At 41.0% G+C, this 22,020-nt stretch overlaps 1 protein-coding gene across 1 annotated transcript in view; it reads right to left on the bottom strand.

Moving 5' to 3' along the window:
- kif6 (kinesin family member 6) overlaps positions 1-22,020 on the bottom strand; it is a 100,663-nt gene that overhangs the window by 35,721 nt on the left and 42,922 nt on the right. The window contains exons 13-14 of the mRNA XM_061743275.1: positions 12,420-13,067; positions 905-1,007 (exon numbers count right to left, since the gene is read on the bottom strand). Coding sequence (XP_061599259.1) covers positions 905-1,007; positions 12,420-13,067 — 751 coding nt within the window. The remainder of the gene's footprint in view (positions 1-904; positions 1,008-12,419; positions 13,068-22,020) is intronic.

Here is a 22,020-nt window from a genome sequence, read left to right as displayed (position 1 = left end):
TGGAACCAACTTCCAATCTGGGTTAAGGGGGCTGACACCACCTCCACCTTTAAAACCAAACTTAAAACCTTTCTGTTTAGTAAAGCCTATAGTTAGTCTTTAGTAAACCTCTAGTTGGTGTAAACTCTAGTGTGTTAGGGCCAGTAATCATAGCTGCAGCTGCAGGACCAGACTAGAGCAGCTCGTCTTAAACATAGTCGTGTTTTAAACATGCTGCTATAGGCCTAAGCTGCAGGGGGACACCGACATGATCCACTGAGCGGTGCCCCTCACCCCTCCTTCTCTCCTCTTCTGTTTTCTTTCTTGAGCTCAATTCTCTGTTATTAATTAGAAGTGTATCAGCACCATCATTGTGCTCAATTTTAGCAGTTAAGCATTGTTTGCTCAAACATGCAAAGTTAAAACCCAATCATGTCATTGACCTTTTACCAATGAATTTAATTGGCTGTAAATGTTCCTCTGGGTTTTCATTTTTAATACCTCCCAACTTGTTTTTTAGATTAACTGCTACTATCAGATTCAAAATGAGCTAATATTTTTCATGAACTAGTAAAATGATGAGATGATTAAATTTCATTCCAATACAGCCCGTCCACAGAGAAAACATAGGTGGACATGTGGATGAGGCTGCAGCCGATGGGTTAGTGCCACCATTTCAGTAGGTGAGAAGGTGCAAATGTCTCACTTTCAACATTTGATACGTTTTCTATGTCTCAAAGTAAATAAAATGAGGGTTCACAAGATTTAAAAACCATTACATTATGCTTTACTTATATTTTACATGTTATCATCATGTTATGTAATCTTTGCAAATGACGTTGCATGTTGCAAGGGCTGTCGTTGACAAATGTGTACTTCCAGGTCATGGAAGGTCATGCAGAACTGCAAAACGCTGTTCACTGACCTCTGCTTGAGTAATTTCTTGTTGTCTTCTATGGTTGGATGCTCCCCGTGGTCTCTTATGAAGATCTCAAAGGCCTCTTGTTTTCCCAGAGAAAGCTGTGGACCTGAAAGAAAACAATCATGACATGAAGGCTGATGAATTGTAAACAGATTGTATTTTTTTGTACAGTATATATATGTTTTTAAGTGCAATTGGGATTACACACATAGAGTTTAGTAATTCCTTTGCGTGTCTTTTTCTGAGGATTGTTTATCCAGCTCTCTGCCCACAGACTCTAATCTTTGGGTGTATTATTGTGGCAGACAGTGCATGGTAAACTGATCTATAAACATTTGCTTAACAACACCCCCTGTACAAATGACCTTTTTTTACAGTAATGAATGCTCGTCATACCACTGAAACAAATCTTTGTATGTAAAACCGTGTCCTGAGTCGTGCATGTTTCCACAGCTTCGACTTGAATCTGGCAACCAGATGTGAGCTGATATCACTGCCTCCCACTTGTAACAAAGTAAAAACAAGAAAATCTATTAGGCTGTTGTTGAATGAATACAGATAACATAGAGACAAACAAAAACCGCAATTCTGAACATGCCAGCATTACACAGCGGATGCCCCCCAGTCTGTGGCAACTCAGGAAATGATGATCAGGAACCCATTATTCCACTGGCTGTTAATTTTTTTATGTGCTTGTAATATTACTTAATGCTTTATACATCTGCTTCAAATACTGTATTTTTTTTTACCAATGAACAACACAGTATGATGAGTTTGTGTTGTCATTTTTTGCTTTCCATTTACCGAAAGCACTGGCCTGGAAATTGTAACAGTAAAAGTTAAAAACAAGTTTTTGCACAATACTGTCTGGTATCAAACCTTATAATAGAAACCAGCAGTATTTAGCAAGATTCATTCCAGCCTAGGAAAATCCAAAACCTCAACAATTTCCAATAAATTCCACCCTTAATAGTGTGGAGAATGTGGACTTTGTAACAACGCTGCTCTTACCAAAGACACACATAGGGCACTAACACAAGAGAGATCACTGGACAGGAAGAAATATTGTTACTTCATTTTTGGAGAGCCCTGACTCAAAGCTGCAGGCATCTCACAGACATTTGTTGCGAGAGCCAAACTCAACAAGTCAGTGTGAAGGGGTTCTTGAGGGACCCATTCAACTCATGAGAAATGCAACATTCCAGCAATATCTCAGAGCAATACCACATCATGTCGTAATGACATTACTTGCCCCCCAAATACTGTGCAGACTTGTTTGGTGTTCTCGGTGAACTGCAGTCTATTTGTTAATTATGGGCATACCAAGTAATGCCATGACCATATTGCAATTGTCCAAAATGGCCCAAAGGGCAATGTTGCTAGCATTTTGCTAACAAACTAAAGTCGCAAAAATCCCCCTGCACAGCTGCGGGTGTACAGCACGACCCCGCTCTTATATTGAAAAAAGAAATCCCCCAAAAATAAAACACGCCCGAAGAAAATAGGAAAAACATGAAAATGAAGGAGATATACAGTATTAGTATACAGAAAAGGTTTCCCTTTTCTTCTTATTCCGCATGCTTTTTTCTTCCGTTAATGCGGCCCAAACCGCAACATGCACCCATGCATGGCATACATGGTTAGATGCGTCTCCATCGTACCTCGATGGGCATTACTTTTCTCAGTCAAAAGTGTTACTGTGGCAATGCTAGATGCAAAAAAAAAAAAAAAAAAATGGTGAAAATTGTGGCGCTTATTGCTGGGCCAAACTTTATCGTAGAGACATCGTTCAAATTTTCAAACACTCTGCCCGATGGGCACTAAAGGACCATACAACCTCATTATGCCAATTATAACAGTTTTTGCGATATTTAACTTTCAATTTAAAAAAAAAAATCCATTTAACTTTGGACGCTTCTACGCAACAAGTTATCATAGAGACACCGTACAAATGTTCCCTGACTCGGCACGCTGTGGACTTCAACTTATTCAAATTTTCATGAAGCTGTGATTTACATACATTTTAAGTCAAAATGCCTGCCAAATGGCCCCATCCCCAAAGGTTTATTAACAACCTATAACGGTTTATTAACAACCCTAAACTACTTCTTGGCCATTATTAATCACCCTAAACCACACAACCCCGAAGCAGGGGGTGTGGTTTATTAACAACCCTAAACCACACCCCCTGCGGGGAGCACAGGAATGAATGCAATACAACCGTAAACACCTCAAACTGACAGAACCACCCCGAACACAACCACTACAACCCCAAACCAAAGCTGCAAGAGGGGACGAATGGGCAGTAGGGCATGCCCATATCAAAATTCCTGACATTTTCTAGTTTTGATTGTAATTATTGTTGGTAATTTTTGTGGAAAACCACAAGTCCACGCAGAATAGAAGACACACTCTATACTTGATGATCTCCAAAGGTCTGAACATTTCAAAGGTTACTGTGTCTGATATGTGCCTGTCTGATCATTCATCTCAAATCTCCTATTTTTAAGTAAGTAAAATATTTTTTTTAAAAAGCAAAACAACTCCTATGATGCTTCCAGTCAGGTTGTAGGCAGCACCACAGCACCGAGACTGCACTGACCAAAGTGTTTAAGGATATAAGCTTGACTACAGACAGTGGAAAAACATCAGACCTTGTTTTACTGGATTTAGTGCTGCATTTGATACAGTTGACCACAATATTTTACTCAAACGACTAGAGAACAGGGCGGGTCTTTCCGGAACCATACTAAACTGGTACAAAACATGCTTAGAGAACAGGAAGTACTTTGTGTCAATAGGTAACTTTACATCTGAGCAGACAAAATTACATTTGGAGTTCCCCAAGTTTCCATCCTGGGAACTCTTCTGTTTAACATCTACATGCTCCCAATGCCAAAAATGATAAAGAACAACAAAATAAACTCTTGGTAAATGCATTGAGGAGATTAATGACTGGATGTGCCACAACTTTCTCCAGTTAAACAAATACAGGACTGAGGTAATTGTTTTTGGAGCCAAAGACAAACGATCACAGGTCACCGCAGAGCTTCCCTCTATACAAACTACTAAAATATACTATACTAATAACCACCAACCAGGCCAGAAATCTGTGTGTAGTGGTTGACTCAGACATACAGTAAAATTTGGAAAAACACATTAAGGCAATAACAGACTCGGCCTACTACCACCTTAAGAATATATCAAGGTTAAAAGATCTGATGTCTCTGCAGGACCTGGAGACAATAATCCATGCATTCATCTTTAGTAGCTTGATCTTTACAGGTTTACCTAAAGAGTCAGTGAGACAACTGCAGCTCATTCAGGACTCTGCTGCTCGAGTCCTCACTAAGACCACATCGGTCCAGCTCTGAGGTCTTCACACTGGCTGCCTGTCCATCAGAGGACAGACTTTAAAGTTCTCATGCTGGTCTATAAAGCTCTGAATGGTCTAGGACTAGAACACATCAGGGACCTACTGACCCAGTATGAACCTTCCAGACCCCTCAGGTCATCTGGCTCTGGTTTTTATCAGTTCCCAGAGTCAGAACAAGACATGGAGAAGCTGCATTCAGCTTCTATGCTGCACATGTGTGGAACAAACTCCCAGAAAGCCTCAGATCAGCTGAAACACTCAGTGACTACGTTTACATGCAGTCAAAATTCGGGTTATTGCTAATATTCCGGTTACTGAAACATTCGGAATATTCCGTTTACATGCCTGAGCAAACGGGGTTATCCCTGTTTACATGGTGATTAATCATTCGGGATATCCCGATCAAACCAGCGACGCATGGAGAACGTGATGACGCAATCCCGTCATTTCCGCTTCTCCTTCCTGTATCCAAATTCAAAACAAATGCTGCTTCGCGCAACTTTTCTCTCAACTTCATGTAAATCTCGCTATCCCGGTACTTTCTACCGTCCACAAATGCCAAAATGTTCGAAAAGGGCTGGATGGATGAAGGGATGATGATGAGTGGCTGAGGCAGGTGTATGTTTGCGGCAACCCGGTGGTTTTTATCACACATCACCATTGCTGCTGATCTGTGACTCTATGCGCGCCCATCTCACAGACAGTGTAAAAAAAGAAGTGAAAAATATGAACACTATGCTTGCTGTTATCCCGGGAGGTCTGACAAAGTAACTCCAACCGCTGGACGTCGGTGTGAACCGGCCGTTCAAAGTGAAGCCTTATGTTTCCGAGGTTTCAGAGGATGAGGACTTTGATGGGTTTGATTAATGTAAAAACTGAAATAAAGTAAATCGAGTTTTGCTCCCGCTCTATTTTTAAATCCGCACACTTGCGTGCTTGTGTGTGTGTTCCGCGGCGCGTATGTGTTAGTGTGTAGACGGCGCGTATGTGTTAGTGTGTAGACGGCGCGTATGTGTTAGTGTGTAGACGGCGCGCTGTGTGTGTGTGTTTTAAATACACAAATGACACACAAAAATGAGGGTATGCCTTTCCACACAGCACGCCGAATGGTCGCGAAAATACGGTATTTATATATGAAATGTCAGAATAGGTCATTTTTTGACGACACACCAGGGTGCCGCGACACCCCGGTCGAGAAAGGCTGGTTTAGAAGTACGTCCTGGACTCAAAAGACCAGGATTCCTTGCGAACAGAGCATGCGCAGAAAACAAATTCCTGTTCCGTTTGGTCGGGATATTCCATTTCGCGTTTATATGACTGAATATTCGGGTTTAAAAGGAGTAACCCAGGGGTAATATTCGGGTTTTTAAAAACCGGAATATGAGCAAATTCGGGTTATTCAAAGTGTTTACATGGCCGTGCAAATTCGGGTTATTGCCAATATTCGGGTTTTAAAAGGGTTATTGAGTGCATGTAAACGTAATCAGTGTATTTAAATCCAGGTTGAAGACACTCCTGTTCTCAACCGCATTTGAATAAAGTTCCAAATCTGCACTGATACTTTTAAGCTTGAGTTTCAATCTTGATCATATTTTAACTACTTTTTATATTGTTCTTTGTTTCTTTCTTTTTGTTTACATTTTAAATCATGCTTTTTACTTTCTACTGTGATGATGTTTTAATGTCTCTGTAAAGCACTTTGAATCACCTTGCTGTTGAATTGTGCTAAACAAATAAAGTTGCCTTGCCTTGCAGGAGACAGTAACATCTGACTTACTGAGGTGTTCCTCTTTAGTTGATATAGGTCTGCTAAAGTCATCCGTGGCTCATTACATACTAGCAGGATTCCCTGAAGGTCCGGAGGTTCCTGCTGCTCTGAATAAAGTCATCAGCTGTCTGAATCACAGCAGAAAGATTTGTTTTAATCGTTAGTCCTCGTTTTTCCTTTTACAAACATAAAAAGCACATGAACAAAAATGAACACTATAAATGCTTGAATAGTGCATTTTTCCATCCACAGTATAAACAGGGCAAATACATTTCAAATATAAATGTTATCAGGAAATCTAAATGTTTAAAATAAATGGTAAAAAGCTCATTTGTAGCACATGTTCAATTTCAGTTTGACTAATCTTAGTTATCACACAGGAAGACAAAACAAAGACAAAAAAAAAATCAAAAACAAAAACCTCTATAACTGAATTCAGAAATAGTCAACAAAAGCTTAGGGAGGTATTCATAAAGGTTGGTACGTGCCAAATCACTCCGGAGTCATCACAACAGATTCATGACCTCCTATGCTATTATTTTAAAGAGTGTAATGAGTCAGAGGTAAAATCAGCACAAACCATGATTCAGGTCTGTGAGACTTTTTATTTTTTTAATCCTGGGTCACAAAGGCATTATGTTTAACATAAAATCACATGTTAGAAAACCTTAAGGGTAGGGATAGACTTTATCTATGGAGAGGGGTGGAGAGGATCTGGCTGGAATAACGTGATCCTTCCACGCGCTACGTCCGGCCAGGGAAGTAGCAAGATCGCATTAGGTAGGAGCACTGGGTGATATGGGAAAAAAATCAGGGGATAAATTGATAAAAAAATGAATAATAACCGTGGCCAATGATAGTCCTGTGAGTAAACATCAGTAAAAGCCCTGATAAGCCTCCATGTAGGGTACTACTCTGATTGGTTGTTTTCCAGTACCCTGTCAGCACCTGAAAACTAACATGTGGTTAAACAGCAGTCTGTAGCCCCAACAAATGTATGCCCTAATCCAGGGGTAAATTGTACAAAGTCCCCAAATGTTGCATGAGGGATATCACTGATGCAACTCGCCTCTCCCCTCTATTATCCCCTTTAACAAGATGAAGTGTTGTGGGACAGTGAGTGCTTTTGTCTCTGTCCGTGGTTTATTCTGTATCGGCAAAGCCAAGAATCTGAAGAAGAGTGTATTACGGAAAGACCCGATCAGACAACAGTCAATCAGCATAAAAGGTTTCCATGGAAAGTTCATCTTTATTTTTAAAGTTAAGCATCTTGGGATAGCAATTAGCCCCAACGTAACCATAAAGGCTGCTGGCTGCAGTATAAGAACCCTCAGATTACATCTAAATTTAAACATATATAAACATCCAGTAACCAAGAGAAATGACAAGAAATAGTGGTTGATGTGCTGCATTTGTTTTGAATTAAGAGTAATCATTTAATGTGCATTAGGTCTGGTTATGTGGTTCACAGAAAACAGGTAATCCAGATGTGAAACATTAGTTATGAAGCAACTATGGACTATGGTGGATTACATAAAATGAGTTTGTCATTTGTGCATTCCTCTGATATTCTGCCCATTCTATGTATGTTAGAAAGCTGTATGAAACCAGGGCCAAATGTGTAAACAATGTCTATGAAAAGAAAACATTTGTTCACCTTTTACAGCAGACAAACTGGCATTTGTGCCAGTGAAATGTTGATGAAAAAAAAAATTTAAGAAAAAAAAAAAATCACAATTCACTGATAGTTCAGAGGAAGTGAGCACAAGATTTCACAGAGCACATCAAGTCTGATATGAAGATATGGAAGGGAAAATTAGGGCAAAGACACAACTAAACACAAACAAAAGTCATATATTAGTATAAGAAAGCTAAGAAAAAAAATTGTTTATGAATTAAATGAAAAATACAAGGAATGTCTACATCCATTCTTGGCTAAATGGAAAAAATCAAGTTTGTGTATCTGCACACAATCTCATAATGACTGAAGTTTATACAACAGAATTAGTCCATAGCTTTTCCCCCCCAAGACGTTTCTGCTTTTACCCATAAGCACAGTTGTAAATATAAACCCAAAGAGCCCTATGCATCTGGCTCCAGAACTTAGCAATTGTCTTCTCTGATCCTTCTGGAAGTACTCAATGTGTCTTTATAAGATTTTGCTGCTCAAGGTGCAGAATTTCTCTGGACATCATCAAGTTTTCTCTGCTGGTTCATAGCTGATAGAGTTGAAATTCTGGAGGCGTTTCAACTTTTCCATGCACAGCAGAAAAAAAATGGTACAAATACTGTTGGAAACATTGCCTAATATGTGTAAGAGTCTGGTGGAAGAATGATATCATCTCTCATTACTGTAAGTTTTGGATGTCCCATTCATTTTTTTTGGGGTCGGAATGTGTACCGGTGGTATACTAACACACTCTGAAGCCCACCAGAGATGTAAAGTGCGGTTTTTATGTTAAAATTGAAGACTTGCTGAAGAAGGGTTTTGAAGCCCTTTTATATGTTCTACTGAGAACATGTTGACAGGAACTATGGGTGAAATTAACAATCAACAATGTCAGATGAAACATGTCCACTTTTACACTTTAACAGAGATCTTTTCCAGTGCTGACCAGAAACAATCATGTGTAAGTGGATTGGATTTTATTTTAAAATATTGTTTTCAAATTATACAGGTTTAGTTCAATATCAATAACCCTCACAGTCATGTTTCAAAGAGACATCACTGTCGACACCTTAACCCCATTCAGAAACTCTCGTATGTCTTGTAGAAGATGTTATGTCGTGGTCTGACGCAATTCAAGATATTGTAGAAAAAATTACGAAAATCAGGATGGTAATAAATGTTGTGACATTTATAACCTCATCCAAATCAAACCCCAGCAAGTGTGATGTACAGCAATCAAAAGTCAAAAGTTGTTTGACAAGAGTGCTAAATCTTTTAATGACTTCATTCTTTTATAATTTACTGAACTAATAGCTCCTCGCTATAAATACTGCCTGTGCTGTTATCCATCCATCCATCCATCCATCCATCCATCCATCCATCCATCCAGGTGATGTCCATGGACTCCAGGATCTATGCAGTTATTGCCTGTAAAGGATCTTCATCCACATATTTTAAATTATGGTTATATTCATAATTGTTTCCGTTTATCCACAATACTTGAGCCCCTGAGATGGAGTTACTTTCTTTAAAATGTCCATAATTTGAGAAATCAACATTTTTTAGCCACTCCTCTTAAAGTCTGTCTGATAGACATCGCTCAGCAGCGCTGCTCTCCGTCGCTTCCACAGATGAGTGATTCACTCCCTTATCCCGGCTGGACCGAGTTCAAACATGTGTTTGTTTTTAAACAGGCTCTTCTTTCAGAGACCATGTTATGCTGCCTTTATTAGCGTACTGGGCATCATTACCCAAAAATGTCAAAGCGGACGAGGGAGCTGTGGTTAGAAGAGACGGGAGCTCAGTTTGATGAGCTTCTGGCCCTTATTCCTGCGCCCGATGGCTACGAACGAGCTTGTTAAAGGACTCTGGTTTATCATCACACTTAAAACTCCACTTGGCTAAAATGAAACAGGAAAAGCTAAATAAATGCTGCCTCCGGCTCGGAGCATTTAAGTCTGCCTGACTTGACTGTCGGTAACCTCTGCATTCCTGTAGCATTTAAACCAAAATTAATGCTTAAAAGAAAGGATAAAGATAATCAAAGAAAAGCGGCCATCTAAAGTCTCTGCAACTGTACACTGCTATTTTGGGTTTTGATCATCTTCACTGATTTACATCTGCCAATACAAAACTGGAAAGCGATTATCTAATCATCTGCATCTGATAACACTCAACTCAAGACGTGCAAGAGGCTTGCATACATATGACTAAAAGAATTCAACTACATATGTAATGTTATATTACACACAGCATGTGATTTACTGGACTATAAACAAACAAGTCATTAGCAGTTCATTCTGCTTTTACATGAAGATGCAGCCTCTAAGTGAACCTGATGTAGTTTCACATGTTTGTGGGTCCAGGTTTGTAAATCCCATCAGGCCTGAATCGTGCCTCTTGTGTTTACACTTCAACATTCCTAGCCTCTTGTCTCTGCTTCGTGTTTCAGTAAGCTTTACAGGTTTTAAACTCATCAGCTTTTCATGAGCAACAAATTACAGGTTTAATGCACATGACTGTCTAACGTTACATTGCTGACGTGACTCGTCTGGGCTGTTTGAGCCTTTTTCAAAATAAAATAAAATAAATAAATAAATAAATAAATGCAATCGTACTACATGTATCTAGTGAAATTGTGTAGAAATACATGTCATATGACATGATACTCTTTACCAGTCTGTGAAATCCAGATATGAAGACTTAGTTCTGGTCCACAGGCGCCAACAACAGGCACACAGAGAATCTGCATGACCACTGAGAGCTGCTCACATTCCAACTGATAGAGGTCAGCTGTCTGTAGGCTTAGCACCCAATTTATCATAAAATTATCACTTACTCACAGCTCAGAAAGGCTGTCACATTTCACATCTGTGAAAATTAGCTACAAACTGCTGTAACGCAGTTTCAAAAAACTTTGGGGGACTGTCTAATATGTACATAAACTCAGTCTACAATGATTTACAAATCTCATAAAAATAAATTTTATCCCCAATAAAACATGTAAAACATCTCAATTGTTTACATTGAGGAATTGTAGTATAAGTAAGAAAAATATAAGGTAAATTTGAATTTGAAGGTACCAACAGAGCTCAAAACGGTCAGAACAGAGTGATGTTTACCACTAAGAACCACTTTGAGCAACAGTCTATCTTAAATGCTCTAACTAAACGATACATTGACGAAAGGAGGTTCCCACCTGAAGACCCCACAGACGTATCAATTAGTACTGCTCGAAGGTTCATCGTGTAGTTGGGCTGAGGCCTTTACTGAGTGCTAATCCTTCTTTGGAGCACAAGTTCTATTTATTTCAACTAAATTAGCTTTGGTCCAAAGAAGATTGCAGTATTTGTGTTAGTGTTCACATACGTCTTCTTCTTCACGTGATAGAGCTTTAACCTGCTTGTGAACGGCACAATTGTGTTGTTAGACAGAACCCACACAGTGACTTCCATGACTCCATGTCTGCTTTTAATGCAGAACCATCTTAAGAGCTGGGCAGGTATCATTAGCCCCTTTCACACAGAGATTCCGCAATATTGGTGTAAAGAAGTCCTGCCAATACGCCGCCTTTGTTGGTTCACACAGAACTATACAACGCCGGCATAACGCCGCTCCCGTCTGTAAATTCACACAGCATGCCGGCGTTCCGCAATCAGAGGCGTGACGACAGCGTCAGCGTCTAGTGGCATGCCGGCATGCCGGCTGTGTCATTCACACAGACCCCGTTTCGGCTCTGTGACTACCTCCGCTGCCGGCTTATTGGTGGGGCCACTTGGCCCCCCCATTCCGCCTCCGTGACTTTCACACAGAACAGCGAGGCGGCTTAAAGGCGCAACGTTCCCGCCTCGAACTGGCTGTGTGAAAGGGGCTATTGATTGATTTTTGGCGTCTCCACATTTTCAGAATCAATCCATCCAATTCCACTTATTCCCATCTAAGGTAATGGGAATCTGCTGAAGTCCACCTTTCTTTGAATGGATGGATGGATAGATGGATGGACGGACGGACAACCACACACTCAGTTAACCTTACATGTCTTGGGACTGTGGGAAGTAGCTGGATAATTCTTAGAATCTGTTGATAATAATATTTATTGTAGATGATGACATGTTCAATGTTTTTGTCATTTTACACTGATGACTACTATTCTGAATCTGTTTAACTGATTACAGATGCAGTTTTGGGCAGAATGGTGAATATCTGCTCATCTTTTAAGAGAGGCAATCTCTTTTTGCTTTTATATTTGTTTTTAGTACCACATACTAGAATATTATTTCCCATATCACAATATTTTTTGAGAAAACTTCCATCAAATTTTTAAATGACAATATATTTCAAGAAAAGCCAACACACCTTTCAAGATGTGGTAGGTTTTGTGTGTTCTACTGTGAATGAAATATGGGTTCATGAGATATGCATGTTTCATCAAAACCTTTCATCAAAACAAATCTGAGAAGTGTTTCCTTGTATTTCTACTTATCCTTTTATGGAGTACCCTTATGTCTTATGTCAGAGAACCACAACGATACATGTGGAAGACCTGGTGTAACAACACACCAGCAGGCTGTTACCGTATTTTCACGACCATACGGCGCGCTGTATGAAAAGGCGCAGTCTCAGTTATGTGTGCCATTACTGTATTTAACATAATATGTCTTTATAAATGGTTTTCTGAAACAGAATAAAAAGAAAGTGGAAATACCTCTTTTCATGTACTGTATAGCTCGTCCTCCATGGTTCTCTGGGTAGGTTTCCACGTTCTCTTCTCTCATCATCTGTGGTATTGTGGATATCCGTCCTCCATGGTTCTCTGGATGAGTTTCCATGTTCCCTTCTCTCATCATCTGTGGTGGTCTAGAAACTCTTCCACTGTGGTCTGCTAGAAGGCTGTACATGTTTCCCTCTTGCAACTGAGCCGTTGTGAAAACTTGTCCTCTGTACTTCTTTGGATGGGTTTCCTCTCTCATCTGTGGTATTGTGGATGTTCGTCCTCGATGGTCGGCCGGTTGGTTTTTCATGTTTCCATCTCTTAGCTGTCCCATAGTGGAGATTTTGTCTTCATAGTCTGCTTGATGGCATTCCACGTTTCCCTCTCTTAACTCTGCCATTGTGAATACTTGTCCCTCATGCTTCAGTGAAAGCGTTTCCATGTTTCCATGTCTAAAGTGAAACAGTGTTGAAACTTGTCCTCCGTGGTTTGATAGAATGTTTTCCTCTCTCAACTGTGACACTTCAGACTTGATCGAAACCATCTGAGATGACAAGCTATGGCTATTATTGATGCCAGCCATCTGAGCAGCAGCATCATCAGCCCTTTTCTTCTCCTTCTTCAATATCTTCACTAGAATACCTGTAGGACAGAGTTAAAGATTCTACTTGTGTTTCCTTGGATACAAATAGAAAATAGAACTTTCACTCAACTGCATATATCCACTCAGTTTTTCAGGATATAAGGACATTACCAACGGATAAACATTTACACATAACAGTATTCAGTAAGGTGGAAGCATCCACATGATTTCCTGAAAAGCAGTGTGCTGCCTTATGTTCAGCATCTGACCTTAGAGGCTTGGGAAGGTGTCTCGGTCATGTTCTACGATCAATCACTGGAGATGAGAAGGGCCAGAGGGAATTTGGCTGAGATTCCATTTAATCTTCTCTGGCTTCTGAGCATCTGTATACATGTACATAAGTGCTTCCCTACATTCCTTGAATCTAACCGTAGATGTAACAGGAAGTGTGACGGTGAAACTGAATTGAGACGAGATGTACGGAAGATTAAAAATAAAAACTGTCTCATACTTTTATTGGCATGACAAGTTTCATCTTCTTCATATGAAGTATCTCGAAACATGAGGAAAATTAACCTTGCATTTTTTAGTTTCCCATATCTCCAATATTTGCAATATCCTGACTATAATATCAGCCTTTGACTCAAACTTCATTTAGCACATTTTGTTCAGGAGATAACCACTGTTTTACTCTTAGTGGGCAAATGGAGAAAATGATAGCAACAGATGTAGCTTTTTGCTGCTGAGTAAGGGAAATGTTAGGTCCCTTTATAAAGGCCATTGCAAAAAAGGTGATAAATTGTATGAAATGTGAATAAAAATGGAATGCAATAGTCGATATGCAGATTATTGAGGGAGACTTCATAAGCTAGACAATGTTTCCTAAAAGTAATCAAATGATTCCTTCAAATGAAAATGAAACAGATATTTTGACATGAAAGGGGCATCCAACCTGCATTTTCTTTCATACATCACTTGGAAGAATAGCTGAAGTTTTGCTGCAGCTAATGGGGATCCAAATAAAACTATAAACTTATAAAATATTCATGTTGTTCCTACACTGTCTGTTTTACAGCTGTGTTAAAAACAGTCTGTCTGTTTGATGTCCTAATCACAACCCAGACAGCCCATTAGTCAATTATTTGTCTATTTCCATAATACGAGCATAACAGGCATTGCTGTGGCCAGACTGTAACTGTCAGCGTCATCATATCATTTAAAAGAAAATGGGAAAACAAATATAGAATAACATTCTTCTGGATGATGAGTGAATGCATTTCTCAAGGAGCTGGAGGAGATATTTTATGTCCCTGTCAGCCAACACAAAGGTTTGTCAGTCGTAACAATAACATGAACAATCCATGTCTCTGATTACAGTCTTCAGTGACCCATGACTTTTTCTCAAAACTGCAAGGGTATAAACCAGCGTTAGTCCAAATAATCTACAGAAGCCATGATTGAAAGAAAACTATGTCTGTTTCAGAAAGGCATATGTCAATGTTGCATACAAGTCAATACTTCGGATGGCTGTTCACCAGGTTTTTCCATTACCGGGGTCTCTGGCATCTGATATCTTTCTTCATGGTGAACACTTCCACAGAGCTCACATAGCTGATGAAAATCCCCATAGAGGGTTGTATGAGAGATCTGTGGTCTGCTTCACATGCCAAGTGTGGTCAGACTCACTCACAACGTGCTCTCCTTCTCATCTGGCTCATCTTTCTGTTTTAGACTGTCCAAATTAACCCATCTGAGTGTGCCTGTCCATTAATGCAGCTGCGGCATGTCAGACTTGTTCCATGCTGAAAGTGATACGTATGTGTTTGTATGTTTGAAATTGTCTAAACGCCATTGCAAAATGTTATGGAGGGGTGGGGGTGTGGGGTTTCATTCAGGAACGATGCCAATAGTTGTCAACAGATTAATGGAAAGCAGTGCATATCTGAAAGTCACATCAAATTTATTTTACCCAGGATGGCATTAAATACATTACTGATATAAATGATAATAACCTCTACAAATGTGTTACTTTTAATCCATTCAATGTCTATAAGATCTTCCTCCTATTTGAGGTCACAGGCGTCTGGAGCCAATCCCAACTCTCTTGGGGGAAAAGGCAGGCGTCTGTGACTTTTAATTATGAATGCAATCAAAGTCTACACTCATTTACAAACACAGGAAAAAAAAGGTTTTCCAAATAATGTTATTCATAACAGGATATTCCATCATGGATCGCTAGGGGGCTTTCACATAGAGGGTGCACAGCGGCAGCCGCCGCCGGCTTTCCCATTCATTGTGTATGTGCTGCCGCCGTGCAGGGGCGCAGGGCTTTGCCGCCGAGCTCGGCAGCGCGCAACAGGGTGCAAGTGGGCGCATGCCGCGGCCGCCGAGCTGCCGCCGGGTTGGTTTTTTAATAAAATATGTTTTTAACTATTTACAGTGGAAAAAAAGAAAAAATGGAAAAACTTGAGGGACAGATATATAAAGGAGAGGAAGGGAGGCCAGGCATTCAATTGCAGTGATGAAGCCTGAAATTGGTTGATCCTGCTGAGGCTCCAACTCTCCCCAACAGGCTGTCCAACTGCTCCCTGTTCAGCCTGAAGTAGAAGCTCATGGAGCTGGAGCTCCCGAACAAGCCTGTATTCCCCCAAACCTGTCTTCTCATGAGGATTTCATGGACCCTCCTTGCTGCTGCTGCTGCTGCTCGGCTCCTCCTCCTCCACAGAAGAAGAACTAAAGCCAGGGCTTTTCTTTGAAGCAGGGACAGATGCATTTTGCAAACCGAGCTGTAGCTACTGTACGTCCAAACGAGTGAGAAAACGGCGCCAGACCAGAAAAACTTGTTTTCGGTCGCCAAGCAACTTGCAACAAATATGTACGCGATGGGCGCATGCGCGCGCTGCTCTGCGCTCTGCTCTGCGCTCTGCTCTGCGCTCTGCTCTGCACCCTGCTCTGCACCCTGCTCTGCACCCTGCTCTGCACCCTGCTCTGCACCCTGCTCTGCACCCTGCTCTGCACCCTGCTCTGCGCCCTGCTCTGCGCCCTGCTCTGCGCCCTGCTCTGCACCCTGCTCTGCACCCTGCTCTGCGCCCTGCTCTGCGCCCTGCTCTGCACCCTGCTCTGCGCCCTGCTCTGCACCCTGCTCTGCGCCCTGCTCTGCGCCGAGGCTGCGCCCACCCCGGCGGTGTGCGGGGCGCAAACCGCGTTCTATGTGAAAGCCCCTTAAGTCAGAAGTATCCTGTTGCATGTTCTCCCAGTGTTCCCTTGGCTAGCTAATGTGAGCTTTCCCTCACAAAAACATGCAGCAGTCCTGGCCTATACATGCCCCCTCTGGCCAGCCGGGGCTCCAGATGGGGTGGGGAGGATCTGGCCGGAATAACGTGATCCTTCCATGCGCTACGTCCGGCCAGAGAAACCCCACCCTGTCTGGTGAAAAGATGCGGCCTGCTCACTCCTCAGGTTAAGGAGGAGACCTGAGCTCAGTGCAGGGCTCTCCCAGGGTTGGTAGAGGAAAGCAATGCCCAGGACTGACTTGGGTAGGAGCACTGGGTGATGACAATGGGGAAAAAAATCGGGGTTAAAAAAAGAAAAAAAGACTCAGCTCTTTAAGGAGCACTTCTGCATCTAGTAAACTTCTCTGCTCATCAGAATTAGCTAGAAGATCCAGCTCTTTGCAGGACTCCATGCACCGAGTAAGCTGTATGCACTTAGGAGTTATGATGTCTTTTTAGATGTAGCTTTCTTGTATAAAGAGACTGTTGTGTTGGGAGAAAAAAATAAAAAATAAAAAATTCTAGTACTGGCATGGCAGCACCTGTGTCCAACTGGACTCTCAGCAGTCTGACCAGCACTTATCCAGCTGGACCCTCCTATGTATTTTGTGCTTGTGTTGTTCTCTCAGATGTAAGTTGTTTTGGATAAAAGCATCTGCTAAATGACAGTAGTAAAAGTAGTTAAATAAAACTCCTGTTGAATCCAACAACTGATGAGCTTCTTTCGTTTGGACTTGGCCAACATAGCACCTTTGCCAGTATTATGTCTCATTCACCTTGAACTTGTGCTCAGCACATCCATCCTCAAAAAATACCTAAAGCTATATCATTTAAAAAAGTAGATAAGTAAATTTGGTTGCTTTCCTCCTTCTCTGAGTTGGCAGGCTGAGAGGAGACCACTTTATATATGTTAAAGCAAGAAAAAACGTGTTTTTCATAATAGGTCCCCTTTAAGTACATTTATATGAGCCGATATTAAATTCAGTTGTGATGAAAGACAGTATGTGCTTTTAGTTAACAAGAAAAATTATGATTTCTCTTGTCTTTATTGAACACACTTATTAAATATTAACTGTACTGCTGGAAAAATTACTATGACTTCAACACGCTATTTCAGTATCTTTTGATCCGATTTGAAAAACGTTCAGTAGACGTATTTGTCTATTCATCTTTCCAGAACTGCTTCTGTTCACATTTGCAGGATTTTTTATGTGAACGGCTCTCTTCCGCTCAGACACATTTGCAAGGTGACTGGTGTGAATGGCTCCTCATTGAACCGCCACCTTACTGTGGTGGAGGGATTTGTGTGCCTGAATGATCCTGAGGAACCTGCCTGAGGAACTATGTTGTCGGGGGCATTATGCCCCCGGTAGGGTCTCCCATGGCAGGCAGGTCCTAGGTGATGGGCCGGACTAAGAGCAGCTCACAAGCCCATCATTAATAGTAGACCAAGAAGGACCATTACATCACCCAGATTGGCGTTACCGGCGTCCCACCCTAGAGCCAGGCCTGGGGTGAGTGCCTGATGGCCAGATCTTTGTCCAAAACAGTGACATGGGCCTTCCTTCTAGCAGTCGTGGCAGGGTGTGTGTGTGGGGGGGGGGCAGAGCTTGTGCGGGAGGTTGAGAGGTACTGGCTAAAGATAGTCGGGCTCACCTCCATGCACAGCATGGACTCTGGAACCCAGCTCGTGGAGAGAGGCTTGACCTACTCTGGAGTTGCCCAGGGTGAGCTGTGGCGAGCTGGTGTGAGCTTGTGTATAGCTCAGCCACCACGTGTTCGAGTTTACCCTGGTGAATGATAGGTCTTGCACCTTAGGGTCAGGGTGGGTCTGTGGCTGTTATTTTATGGTATGGTACCTATGGTACCCGGCCTTGGGGTCCCTAGGAGGGGCACTTGATAGTGCTCCAACTGGGGACTCCTTTGGTCTACTGGGGGACTTCAATGCTCATGTGGGCAACGGCAGTGATACCTGGAGGGCATGATGGGGAGGAACGGCCTCCCCGATCTGAACCCAAGCAGTGCCCTGTTTTTGGTGTGTGGTAGTCACAGTTTGTCCATGATCAACACTATGTTCAAGAATTGCACATTGCACCAAGACACCCTAGGCCACAGGTCGATGATTGACGTATCATCTGACCTTCAGCCGTATGTCTTGGACACTCAGGTAAAATCAGAAAATTATATATTTAGTTTGGTTTGCTGAAATCCTGGTTTGTTTGGGACTAATATTGGCCTTTAAACATTGGATTGATTATTAAAACAAAAAATTTAATCAAAACAAACTGAAAAAAAGAGTGTATTGGAGCAGTTGATGTCACTTCATACTGCAAATGAAGGCCATTAGTACCACTCAATCTTAAAGGAAAAAATGAACACATGAACCTGAAATTCAGGGGGAATGATGGCTAAACATCTGAGGCCTCCCTTAGAGGGAGAGGAGGTGTGTTTCATTAGCAGGCACTGTAGATAACAATGGTCCAAACCTTTTGTGACAGTAAGAAAATAGACAAGTCTAAATGCTACCTGGGATTTTTAAGAGGAGTTACTCATGAGTGTGCTATGTTATCACTTAAAGCCAGCAGCGTATGATGGTCCTCTTAATTTCTCCATCATCACATTATTAGCTGACGCATCATCCCACCAGTAGAGTCAGCTAAACGCTACCAGGTGCTCTTACTCTCAAACACAGTCAACCAAGCTTAGAAACACTCAGGGGTTGTGGGAAATTATGCACCATTTTGTTTTTACAGGCAACTTTCCTATAATCAAGCCTGCAGGAACTTGGTGTCAGGGTGGGAACGGTGAGCCTGCGGAACAGGAACCACTGGCTTCCAGAAACAGCTTCAGCAGAGCGGAGACATTTACATGTTATGTGAACAGCGTGCCCTTGAGCTGGTACTTACAAGTGGCAGTGACCAGTAACAACGTAAATGTACTTGAGTACGGTAGCACATTTTTAAAATATCTGTACTTTACCAGAGTATTGTGTTTTTTGAGGGGGGGTACTAATTTCACTGCATAATATTTAAAAAAAATAACACTGTACTTTTAAGTCTTTATTTTTAAGGCTATTATTGTTATTCGTTAGTTGTGATCTTTAATGTTTAAGACAAACTGTGTACATGCAGCTCTACATGGTTTGGAGGTAATGTTGCTGTGTGTGCGTGTTGTGCAGCACCATGGCTACAGCAGAGAAAGATTACGTTATCCTTCTCAGCATCCATGGCCATATTCAAGACAATGTTTGAATCTTTTCAAATGAAGAATTTCTCTTATTGTTTTGAATAATGACTGTTTTTACTTCTCACACAATCGCCTTCCAACTTGGAAAAATATGCAAAATTATGTGGCTACGGAACTGAAGCATGGACGCGATTTGAAGACATATAGCGACTGACTGCGGACATTTTCTTTAATGTTAAATTTATGTTGCGTGCCAACACTATCAACATCACAGAAGTTAAAAACACACAGGGTTTTAGTTGCACCAAGAACAAAAATGCATTAAAATGTCATTGTACATCTGTCCAATGACAATACAGGCATATGATTTGAATATGCTGCACAAGAAAATAATTTAAGAATCTTTGCAATTACTGGTGTTTCAAAAAATGGTTATGTTTTCACACTGTGTAAAGCGTTAAAGGGTTAAGCTGGCATTTGATCTCTTTTCAGTTGTTTTATTACCGTTTCCATTGTTTTGGAACTGAAAATCTGTGGCATACCAGATAGAAGCTGTATCTTTTAAGCGAACACAGAATTCTTGGATTCTTTACTGCACTCACGCATTGTGAAAATACGTTATAAAGACTTTTGACATGTACTTTCGGTACTTCAACTTCTAATTTGACTCAAGTAATTAAGTTGTGTACTTTGTCCACGTTTGCTTACAAGTTTAACTTTGATGGTTATTGGAGCTGTGGCTAGAAAGTTCAGTATGTTTTACCTACAGCCCTCAGCAGTTCAGACTTCTGCTGACAGACCACCGTGGCTGAAGGACTAATGGAGCATGAGTATGTGAACCAGTAACAATGAAACAATATAAAGGAAATGGTCAATGATGTGTGTCCATCCCTACGTGACATACATGCCTTTTCACACATGCAAATGCAATGACCTTTTCATAATGGGAAAACTAGACATTTTTATAGGAAAACTATATAGAAATTGTGATAAACTCAGATTACACACATTAGCTCCAAGAACTACTATGGTGAAATAGTTGCATAATATTTTATTTATTTAGGAGAGCTGTGGTTTCAGTGGTTAAATAATCAAGCAGATATCACAGTTTTCCAACTAATGTGCAGTGATCTAATGATAAACCACAGTGAGAGAGGGCTGAGTGGAAAATGATCCCATCACGCCAGTAAAAAGATCATATCCAAATATAAATACCATGGTTATGATTAAGGGTATGTATTATTAACAGCATGCACTATACAAACATGCACTTGGGCGTTCAAATTTATTGAAATAGGATTACTTGTTTTTTGTGTGGAAGATGAGTTGAAGAAAATCATCTATAAAGAAGTCCAGTAATCCAGCCATGCAATAATAAAGCTAAAGGTCTCCAGGAGAGTCCTCTGCTGATGTCGACTTTAGTATTTGTAGCTAAATACAAGCCAGGACATTCGCTTCTCTGTTTATTGTACTAAGATTTACTTCTTTATGTCCTGACGATAATAATAATTTCCGAGATATTTTGTCAAGAGACATAAAGGCTGACGGCATGTTGTTAGCATTCATCGTATATTTTTCATGATTTAGGGCCAGTGTGGCAGGATGCTGTTGCATTCAGACCTGAAGTTCTGCTACAAAGACTTGAGACCAGGCTCTCGATGCTTAAAAACGAATTTTGCAGCTGTAAGACCTGTTTGCCTAAAGTTATATGTAACACGTGTGATAAAACAGGCAAACATACATATACATTTGCAACACCATCTCGTACTGGAAACTATACATGGGTTTTCCCAAGACATTCTAGGTGTAACGTCCCAAATTCTTCTATCTCCCCGGGTCAGCCTGATTCTGCTCGGATAAAACATATCAATACTTCAACTTTGGCGGATAAAGAAACTTAGATACATTTTTGTGCTACAATCTTAAAGTTTAAAGCTTTAAACCAAGACACTTCTGAAGTCCTGAAACATAGAGCTCTTGCCAATGATGTGAGACGGATATAAAAACTCACTTAGGCCATTCCAAGCAAGTTTACCACAACAATATTTACCATTTACCAAACTTTGGTTACACTGAAGGTTTGTGACTTTGCCTTCTACCATCAGTGTAAATGAAAGTGTAGGAAAAATGGACAGCTCTACCTTTAATGACACAAGCAAGAAAGCATGATGGGCTTCGGCTGAAGAGACAGATCCATGGTTTGTTTCTCAAGCACAAGTTGGGTATCTTCATCTGATAGATTGAAAAATGATGGCTGCAACGATTAGTCATCATTTGAACTGGAGTAAATTATAGCAATATCCATTTGTTCTCAGGGGCAAATGATCTGACATTAAATTCAGGAAATTAATGCTGCAGATGACATTTACAGCCGATTACGGCAGATCAGCATAAATGGCAGTCGATGGAAGTCGTTGGCAGTCGATGGCAGATGGAGTACCGAGAGATTTTGTGATGGAAGACCATGACAATTCATGACCATGATGATCGTTTCAAAATCAAATCAAACACAGGAATCGGTTACGTATGAACTCAACTGAAGAATACCAGGCTC

The sequence above is a fragment of the Cololabis saira genome, chromosome 16 (assembly GCF_033807715.1).
Source record: "Cololabis saira isolate AMF1-May2022 chromosome 16, fColSai1.1, whole genome shotgun sequence".
Taxonomy (NCBI): Eukaryota; Metazoa; Chordata; class Actinopteri; order Beloniformes; family Belonidae; genus Cololabis; species Cololabis saira.
This window is presented reverse-complemented; position numbering and strand designations above follow the sequence as displayed.